We start from the raw sequence: 10,730 nt of genomic DNA, 5'->3' as shown, positions 1-10,730 counted from the left end.
AGGATGGGATTCCATATCCCTTTCGGTTGAGTCAAAAGCCATGTTCTATGCGATTAATATTGCTAAAGAGTGTGGTTTTAGCAAGATTGAATTAGAAGGAGATTGTATGATTCTCATTGACATGGTAAAAGAGAGAAGATCATCTACATTGATAGTCTCGTCCAATGTATAATTGATTCTAGATCTTGGTTTGATGCTCCTGAGCCCATATCCAATCTTGTAACTTTGGATGCTTTGGTTGATTCTAGAATAAAAATGAAAATGTTGAAGTTGAGGGTTGGTGCTGAAAGACCAAAATATGTGTCAAAGTAACGTAATATAATTTGAATCTGAGGAAGTAATTTGATACGATAATTGTGCATTTCCCACTAAAATAGACAGATGGCAATAGGGCTATAGGCAGCGAAGATGTTAACTCCATTTCCACATGAATCAAAAGTTGAAACACCATATCGAATATCACCTTTACATTTTTACACAAAATAGATCAATTATGCACCTAAAAGAATGTAACTTAATTGCTTCGTAGAATGAACAAACAATATGGCAACCAAAACAACACAGACATTCATAGGTCAAGTTTGCTTCAGTGGTCTCTTCAGTCTTCACCATGTAATTAGACAATTACAGCACTAATTTCAAACCTTCAAACCTATTCTGTAACAACCAGCCTCTATTTTCAAACCTTCAAACCTATTCTGTCACAAGCAGTGATTCAAGTTCTTCTCTACGCCGTTCCAACTCCTGTCAAGTGTCCATAGGAGTAAGTAAACTTTCAGTGTAACTTTTGTAAACAAAAATTTATTGGATTAACTGAGATAAAATAGTATGAACTTTGTCACTTAAGAACAAATACATAAACAAGCATAGTAGTGTTGCAATTGGTGCAATACTATGTCATTGGAACCAAGGGAGACAGAGAACTGCAGAGATGCGCATATGGAATGTGATCAAGAATAAATTATAACATCTTAATGTAAGCATATTACCGCAAGATCCTTGGCTGCTTGCTCTCTAGTGATCTCCTTCTTCTGGAGATGACGTTTTAGAAAACCGACGCAAAGGATTCCCTTGAAAATGGTAATAGAAGCAAAACAGAAAGAATTTTCAATATATGCAATGAAGACATTCTTTAGAATATTGACTGACGACCGTTAGCAACAAAGCAACAAAACAACAAAACAAAAGGAGAGGAATGATTACAATTGAATATAATTTGCATATTAAAGTACAAACATCTTTATTGTTTTGAAGTTGCCATTTTGATCATCTTTAACAATTTGATTGGTAGTATTATCAAATCAAGGTTTGCGATCTTACCGAGACAACGTAAACTAGGCCACAAGAAATAAGCAAATAGCATGCAATGTTTTGAAGAATAACTAGATCTTTTCGCTCCCCATTATAGTCAGGGAAAGCCCTGGTCATCACTGCCACGCTGAAGAAAAGAAAAACCAAACTCAACAAGAAACCAAACTACAATTAATGTTTATATGCATCATCATGTAAATAGAAATATCATGCAACTCTCCGCCTTACACCCAAACATGCTAGGTGTGTGTTTGATTTAACGATGTGAACTCCAGAAATTGCTTTCATATCTGTCATATATGATCTTAGTAAATACGAAGATGTGGTTATTTGCAGATAATGGCTCCAAACCTCAAATTTGAGTTCAAAAACTGACACTAACTAGAAGTATCGAAGTCTCTAATATAGTCGCTCAATTCTATTAACATGATAAAAAATATTTTAAGTTTATGAAATGTATCACTTTAGCCCCGATGTTTAAATGTTACAGACTAATGAAACAGGTTTTCATATACTAAAATGGCCGATTTCATATACTTTAAAAATTGTTAATTTTATATAGTTTATGAACTATTGGAGAGATAGAGATACTTGAACACAAAATTTAGGGTTTATTCCTATCAGAGTTACTTTCAGAATAAAAACACAGAACAGAGATAATTTCAGTTAAAACAAAAATTTAAACAAACTAATTCTTTGAAAATCATGATTATCAAACTTTGATCAAAACACACAACAATAATTTTGTCTACAGTACCATTTTTAATACTTAACTATTTTAAAGTCCATACAAATTTTGAATTTATTTTTATAGTACCATTACCCAACAAAAACTCAAGGCTACCAAAGAATTCTCCTAATTATGTTACATGAAATTGTAGGCAATTAAGAATTCAGAAACGACGAACTATGTTTGGTTTCACGTTTGGAATAATCAGAAATGATTATGAAGGTATAAAATTGGTTTTGAACTCACTTTTACGTGTGTGTGTGTGTGTTTGGTTCTGCGGTGAAAAAAAATTGATTTTAAATTAATTGATTCTATAAAATTGATTATGGCTAAAAGTGAGTTGAAGTTGAAGAAATTTATGTTTGAATAAATTCTTGTAAAAGCGAGTTGAACATTAAATTTCATTATAAAAATCATTTTTAGACTCAAAAGCTACAAATCATATCTTCAAGTAGAACCAATTCTGAAAAACAGAATCAATTCTACTCTAGAGCAACCAATCATGTCAAAATCAATTCTATACATCCAGAATCAAATCTAAGTACTCCAACGGTAAAACCAAACATAAGAATCAAAGATAAAGTAAAATCAATTTCTCAAAATCATCATAAATCACTAGAAATTCATCCGAGCGTAACCAACCATGCAGTAAATAGATAGAAAAGGCATTTAAGAAAGGAAAAAACGTACAATATCTGCAGCATACCTCTAGCTGCCCAATACTCCAGAATCTGAAAATAAAACAAATCGAGTAACGATATAGAAAATCAAAACAACAATCAAATTCAATCAAACAGCCATTGATTCACACACAGCATGGCAAATGAAATAAAGAAAACTAATCAACCTGCCAGAACTTCATAATGAAGCTCCATTCAGTCTCAGCAAGAACCGCAAAAACCGCAATGATAACGGCGTAACAGCGAAATATGCCATCGAAAATCTAAAATAGAAAAAAAAGAAAGCATCAAAATTGAAATTAATAAATTACAGAAAGAATAGGAAAAGAAAGGAGAATAGATATATAGATAGTTACAGACGGAGTTAGGGTTTCTGAATGAGCGAATAGCGGAGAGGACATTGACGGAGATGCAGAGAATTACAGCTATGGCGGTAATCAAACTGAAACACCTACAGACAATGAGGAAAGGATCTGCTCTTCGTCCCGGTCGTCTTGGGTTGTTGCTGGAACTGCTAGTCAGGACAGGCACGGCGGTGCCAGGTGCGTTACCGATCTCTTCATCCTCGGTAGGCATCTTCGCAACTCTACTAACAAACTAACCGAATGGAAGGGAAGAGTGAATCAACTAATAAATTAACTACTCTTCTTTTGCATTTTTTATTTTGGGATTTAGAGTATTAAAAATGCTTATTGTTTTTGGAAAATCTTATAAATTTTAAATTTTTAAGTTAAATTTAGAATTGAAAACAAAAATTAATTTGTAATTTTTGAAAATTTAAAAGATTTATTGATCCATTGAAATTTGGTGAGTCGACTTCGACATTTCTTAAACATTCTTATTATCATCTATAATAGCATTACCTCATTTGTCTCGTCTTCTTTTTATAGATGATATTCTACTATTCACAAAAGTAGAAAAGTCTCAAATCAAAATTACTATCGCTCTCTTGGACAAATTTATTCGAGCATCGCGTCTAAAAATCAATCTTGCTAAGTCTCGTGCCTTATATTCCTTAAACATCCCCTAAGCCAAAATTAACTATTTAACTTCGATCTCAAACATCTGAAGCGCTACTTCTCTAAACAAATATCTCGGTGTTCCTATTCTCGGAGGTTGAGTCAAAAAAATATGGTTTTAGCTTCACAATGGGAAAAATGTAAAAGTGCATCGCTTCCTAAAAAAACAAAGATTCTCTAGAGTATCCTTGCTTACTTCAATTATCACATTCATCCCCCTCTTACTATATTCAAACCACCTAGCTCTTGCAAAGTTTTTATGATACAATCGATAGTATGACTAGAAATTTTATTTAGAATGATATAACCACCTTTTGCATTCATCGGGTCGGATAAAAAAAGATTATACATCCAAGGAAGTTGGGTGGCCTAAAGGTCTCATTAATTAAAGATACAAATAGAGCCTTCCTCGACTAACTGGTTTGGGATATGCTTTAAGATACTGATAAACTTTGGGTACATCTCGTGTCTTACAAGTATTTGTTTGGTGCATGTCTTATCTTATCTTCTTCAACTTTAGATTCCTTTACTTGTAATTCTATTATCAAAGTGAAGAATGTGTTAAAATATGGATTTGATTGAGAGATTTTTTTGTATGTTTTGGCACAATCACTAGACTTCTCTTGGTCCACTGGTTGTTATTGTTGATCAGGTTCGCATTTATGACTATCGTCCATCAGTTAAAGATTTTTATTCTAAAACTCCACCTCATATCCACCATTTGTATACTCATCTCTCTCATTACAACATCACTAATCTCACCGCTAAAGATTTCAACTTCAACCCCCAATACTGACGACGTGTTCATTTGGTTTTATTATATAAATGGTATTTACACTATTAAAAGTGGTTACTCTTTAATTTTTCACAATAAAGAAGATTTACATGATCCAACACATGGAACATTAATCATGAAATTGGATATGAAAATTATGCCTTCTAGAAAAGATAAAGTTTCTCTTTTGGCTTGCTTGTCATAATTATGTTTCCATCCTCTCTCGGTTTCTCCATCGCAACATGGCCCCCTAGACTATGTGCTCTAGACGTGGCATAGAAGATGAAATTTTCCTCCATCATGTTTGTGAGTATGCATACTCTGTAAACTTTTTGTTGTATCTTGGGTTTAATCGCCATGATGTCTTTTTAATCCATGATGGAAATGCTTGAATAAAAAATGAGACATGTGGTATTCGTTGCAATCTCTTTGTAACGAGAATATAGTGGACTTATGGAGGCGGTAATTCGACATGTTTATTATATGAAACCGTCCCCAGGTACATACTCTCCTTGGATACTCTTTGCGTGAAGGAATCTTTTAGCAATTGCTTTAGTAATTCTCAAACAGGTCACACACAAAAACTATTTTGTAAAGTGGAACTCTCTCCATTATTCTTACATTATTATAGATGTAGATGGAAGTTATAATCGTATACGAACTCAAACAGGATTTGGAGTTACCTTTCGCACCTCTTCTAGTACATGGCAACATGACTTCTCTAGTTTCATCCCAAACTCCTCAGATATTCTCCATTTTGAACTTTGAAGGTGAGAAAATACACAAGAAGGAGGGTTGAATTATGTATTTCAAAATCGTTTCGCTTTTGAAAAGCAACTTCAGAATCTGGACAATATTCAGAGTCTGATATCAGAATCAATGATAGCAGCGGAAATAATAATGATCAGAAGAAATACACAAAGTTTATCATGGTTCCTCTCCTCAACTGGGAGTAATCCAATCTCCTTGCCTCAATAAGATATTTTCACTATAATCAAACTGATTACATTTTGCTCAAGCAAACTAGCAAGAGACTTAAATGATCAATCAATCTAGAAAGATATTTTTGCTCAAGCAACATAACAAGAGACTTCTGTTCAATCAATCTATAAAAAGACTTCAATGCTCAAACACACAGGCAAAAGACTTCACTTCTCAAGCACGCAAGCAAGAGACTTCCTCTATTTAAACAAACCGTTTAGTAGAAATATAACTATTATACTTAGATACACAATCAGAAGTATAACAGTTGTGCAACAACCACAAAGGTTTTTAACCTTTTAAGATTTATAAGTTAAACAAAGATAAAAAAAATCTTAAGATCTTATGTAATAACAGTTACAAATAAAAGTTAAGAGTTATGCTCAAAATATTGTATTGTGTTGTTGTAACTTTCCTTCGAATCTTCAGCTTCCTTTTATAGAGGCAGGGAAATAGTCGTTTGAGGGTTGAGCATAAGAGTTAACTTCGTGAAGAAGCATGCCAAGAGAGACGTTGGAGGATGTATCTAGTTAGAAATATTGACCACTGAATCAAGGCATTATTCTAAAACACCTTTTGAAATACTAGGTACACGCCATAAGGTAGAACAAACTGAAGAGGTCACATCACCATTATTGAGCCTTGCAAAATGAAACCCTAGTTGACTCTCTCTAAAAATTTGGCGCTTTGATAAGACTGATATGCTTTTGGTACATGGTACGGATCAGAGGAATCTTTAGCCTTCAGAGTCTGAGATGTCACCAGAGGTTGGAACACATTACCAGAGTCTGAATCTGCAGAGGCTGATGAACACATTCAGAGTCACCAGATTCTGATCATTCAGAATCTGAGTTATATTGCTTCTCCACATATGTTTTTAACAGGATTAATTCAGAATGAATTTTATGCTTGTGATCCTGCTCATATGTTAGTATATACATTTGTTCTTTAAATATGTTGTTATCATCAAAATTCAAGGGATGTGAACAATCTTGTTCCAACAAACTTTGGATCATCACAAATGACTCTCACTTGCACACAAGTTTTGGCTTGTTACACAAGCTCTTCACTCAACATCAGTCTCACTCATAAATCATTGGACAACTATCTTAAACATGTAGTGTTGTGTCAAAATATTAAAGATTTATTGTTTGAAAATACTCTATTTAGAGTGATTCATATAATGAGAATTTTATAATTCATATCTCTCTTTCTTCCGTAGTTACACTCTTCTCAATGTTATAGTTATAAAAAAAAAATCTTCTTTTTGTTAGATTATATATATATATATATATATATATATATATATATATATATATATATATATATATATATATATATATATATATATATATATATATATATATATATATATATATATACACGCTACTATTAACTTAATTATAATAAATTGATTAATAATAAAATATTATTGTAATTAAATTAAAAGATCACTCCATAAACTTTAAAATCGATCCATAAAATATTATAAATTTAGTTATTTAACTCATCAAATATTTTTGTGGTGTAATGTAACTACAACAAATTAATAAATAACAATTATTGTTCTAACTAAATTTAAAAATCACTCAATAATCTTTAAATTTAAACATTACAAATTAATTTATTTGACGAATCCAACGTTCAAAACATATCATGAATAACATTAAAATAATATATTCATAAATTTTCTTTGACAATACAATAATAACTTATAACATAAATAATATGTTCTTTTCTTGATCATCATTATTAGAATCTCAAAATATTTTGATCAAATAATACTAATAATAACTAGAAGGAAAAAATAGTGATAAAATTAAATTAAATTAATTAATTATTCAATAGTATTTTCAAATGAGTAATATTCTATTATAATATTGTGTCTAATACATATTTTAACACATTGTTTTTTAATATTTAACTAGAACTAAAAAGTATGATTTTTTATAATTCGGCAAATAGAATATTTACTCAAATGCTGTTTTATTCTTGTTCCAACTCCATCTATGTCGGCAACACTTTGCTTTGCGTCTACAACTACAAAGCATGTTCTTTTCTTCACCTGCCATTCAAGCTTGGCAAGTGGCATGGCAGGTAGGGAAATGGAATCTAAATAACGAGAAAGAAAAAGACACATGTATCTAAATTTATGGTTCGAATTGCCACATATTACTATTGTGACTATTGTTGAGTGATGAGATGAACATCTACATTAATCAATCTTCATTCTTTATTTAATATGGAACTTTTAACTTACATTTATATTACAATAAAATCCATCTACTTATATACTTTTTTGTCGACACTTACAGAAAAATTGGTTCCTAGATTAACCATCGACTGATATTATTGTTAAATTATGAGTGGCCCATTCACATTAGATAAAAAATAATTACTTAGCCGTACACGTTCAATATGTTGTAACCCACCGTTCAAAAGCTATTTTAAACTTGGTTGATTTAATCAACTATAACTATCAATTATATATCAACTAATTAAATATACTATCAAATATTTAGTAATACACTCTTGTTAGCATAAAATTTTCAACGGGTTAAGTTAGACAAAGAGAATATTATGATAAGATAATATTTAATTAAATATGAGGACATATGATTATATGTGTGCGACAAGATCATGATGTCAAGTTCGAGACACTTTAAATTTATAACAACATTAGAAAACTTTTCCTTTAGAAACTATGCACAAAATATCTTAGAATTTTCTAGTTTGATCCTACAAGTAATTATTCAAAACCAAGTGATTGTTTACCAAAAACATTTGTAAACAAATTGGTACGCCCTGGTGTGACCCTTTTGTGCAAAATTTTCAAAATTTTCAACTGTTGTGTTTATTACGTTTCAAATTGTTCTTCATGCATGAAATGTTCCCAATGTTTATGTATATGCATTTGAGATGTGGTAAATCCCTCCCTAAAATGGCACGTCCACCTTCGAATAACCCTTCTAGTTTTAACCCTCAGAACAATTCCCAAAATATAGAAAAGCAACCAGTCGGATCAACGACTGTAGATGTGGTTGTTTCAGCTTCTGTTAGAACAACCTCTATGATGGTAGCATTGACGTCAATACTGTCGACATTGTCTAATAAGTTGGTCCCCCCATCCTAATCAGTGAGTCTCTCGATCACCCCTATGGTCATAAAGCCAACTCTCAAAGACCATGTGCTACCTTATCTTCCAAGTTTTTCACTACATATGGTATGCCACCAGTGATGATGGCAAACCTAGAAATCGGTGCATCGACAAATGAAGAAAATGCAATGGCTACATCGTCACCTTATAATATGCATCATGCCTCAACTTTGGCTATAAATAATCCTAGTCGAACGATGCAACCACCGGAAGGGTTAAGTTATATCCCTCAAGTGACGCCAACAATAAATATGATATCTCTCATGTCTATAGGGCAGCAGATGGATGAGAGTAACCATGAGATGTTAACATGTTAACCCAACAGATTGGTACGATGTCCAATCCCCATATTCATAACACAAACCAGAGTTATGAATTTTTAGCCAACCAAATGGGTCGAATAACCGACTTCTTTAGTGCTCATGGGGCCAATGCGCCACTGTTACACATGGATTTTCAGCTACTAGAAATTCAATAAAGAATGTCAATAAAAAGATATTTACTGTGAGAAAGCATTAATGATAAGTCACCGATAGACCAACGATGAAGGGTTGACCGAGTTGTTAACACAATGAGACGTGGTTTGGAGGACTTTCAGGGATGAATCTCCAAGACTCAGATCTCTAGGAAATATGTCCAAAATCTTGAAAAGGACAATCGACAAATGCCTTTATTCCTTCAAGAGGACCAATCGACTAAACCACGTCATGTAAAAGACTTAGTAAATTTATAAGTCTTGAGTCCTTGATATGCAGTGTTGATAGCACGTTGGAGCAGTTACAATCGAGGGTTCGTGAAGAAGTGGGAAGCAATTACCACTCAACATGGGTTGCAAGCAGATAGTGTTTGTGATGATACGTAAGCACACTAGTTAGAACTTGAAGATCGAACATGGAGTAAATGTAGTAGTCATGCAGTGACCATAACTTGCATCAACAATTACTTTGTATATAGAATATATAAAAGACTCATACATGGGATCAGGGGTAGCAAAATTTCATACATACTCTTCATACCACTGAAGTATCTGAGTCAAAAAGCGAAACAGTTAAGCGAGAAACATGTATGTGTCTGCGTCCACTCTTTTTTATTAGTCTTTTTACTTCCTTAAATGGAACTTGTACTTTTACCTTTGCTTTGTTTAATGTAATTTATTGCATTTTACATTATCATTTATCATAACCTCACTTCATTTAAAATATTTTTCTACGTCATTATCGTTCAGGCGATGACTGCATTCAATTCGCACGCACATGTGTTCATACATATTATTTGCACAAATTGCTTAGGATATTTTTTTAGTTAATCTCACATACTTTCAAACTTATGATTGTTTACCAAAAACACCTGTAAACAAATTGGCAGGCCGAGTGGGACCCTTTTGCTTATCATCCGCAGACAAACAGTCATATGAAGAGGACCATCAAAACCTTAGAGGGTATGTTGAGGGCTTATGTGATATAACAATGAGGTGCTTGAGATAACTCGTTGTCACTGATTGAGTTTACTTACAATAACATTTTTTATCCAAGTATTGGAATTTCTCTGTTTAACGCATTGCATGGTAGGAGGTGTAAGACGCCTTTGCGTTGGTATAAACCAGTTCACATTTCCTTTGACTCAGTTAAATTGAAAGGGTCAAGCCAGTGTTTGGGATGTGCATTGCAAAAATATTTTTCAGGAGCTCAAGAGGAAGTTAACGTCTGTTCCAATTTTGATTTTTTTGAATCCAAGTGAGTCCTTTGTGGTGTATTATGATGCTTCAAAGATGGGTCTAGGTGGTGTGTTGATGCATACTGGTCAGGTTGTAGCTTACACCTATAGATAGTTGGGAATTCATGAAATGAATTTTCCTACGTATAATCTAGAATTGGAAGGTTTGGTGTTCGTGTTGAAAATTTGGAGGCATTATGTGTTTGGCTCAATACTTGAAGTGTTAAGTTATCACATGAGTTTGAAGTTCTTCGATCAGAAGGAGCTAAATATGAGGCAAATAAGATGGCTCAAATTTCCGAAGGATTATGATTTTTGCTCGAGTTACCATTTTGATAAAGCCAATGTCGTAGTTGATGCGTTG

At 32.8% G+C, this 10,730-nt stretch overlaps 1 protein-coding gene across 1 annotated transcript; it reads right to left on the bottom strand.

Moving 5' to 3' along the window:
• Positions 1 to 396: 396 nt before the first annotated feature.
• On the bottom strand, positions 397 to 3,401 carry LOC127084115 (uncharacterized). Its single transcript, XM_051024510.1, has 6 exons — positions 3,082 to 3,401; positions 2,889 to 2,984; positions 2,732 to 2,772; positions 1,321 to 1,438; positions 990 to 1,070; positions 397 to 744 (listed from the first exon to the last, which is right to left on the bottom strand). The coding sequence occupies exons 1-6, from the start codon at positions 3,295 to 3,297 to the stop codon at positions 694 to 696; spliced, it is 603 nt and encodes a 200-aa protein (XP_050880467.1). The 5' UTR covers positions 3,298 to 3,401; the 3' UTR covers positions 397 to 693.
• Between the last annotated feature and the right edge of the window lie 7,329 nt (positions 3,402 to 10,730).

Source organism: Lathyrus oleraceus, chromosome 1 (assembly GCF_024323335.1).
Source record: "Lathyrus oleraceus cultivar Zhongwan6 chromosome 1, CAAS_Psat_ZW6_1.0, whole genome shotgun sequence".
NCBI lineage: Eukaryota > Viridiplantae > Streptophyta > Magnoliopsida > Fabales > Fabaceae > Lathyrus > Lathyrus oleraceus.
The sequence above is the reverse complement of the archived record's forward strand: the minus strand, read 5'-3'. Positions and strand labels throughout refer to the sequence as shown.

What these genes read in the sequence shown, in the direction of transcription:
- LOC127084115 (XM_051024510.1), bottom strand. Translation starts at nt 3,297, where the DNA reads ATGCCTACCGAGGATGAAGAGATCGGTAACGCACCTGGCACCGCCGTG. An exon ending in CATTCAGAAACCCTAACTCC is followed by an intron (nt 2,985 to 3,081) that starts GTCTGTAACTAT and finishes TTTCTATTTTAG; the next exon opens with ATTTTCGATGGCATATTTCG. An exon ending in GCCTAGTTTACGTTGTCTCG is followed by an intron (nt 1,071 to 1,320) that starts GTAAGATCGCAA and finishes ACCATTTTCAAG; the next exon opens with GGAATCCTTTGCGTCGGTTT.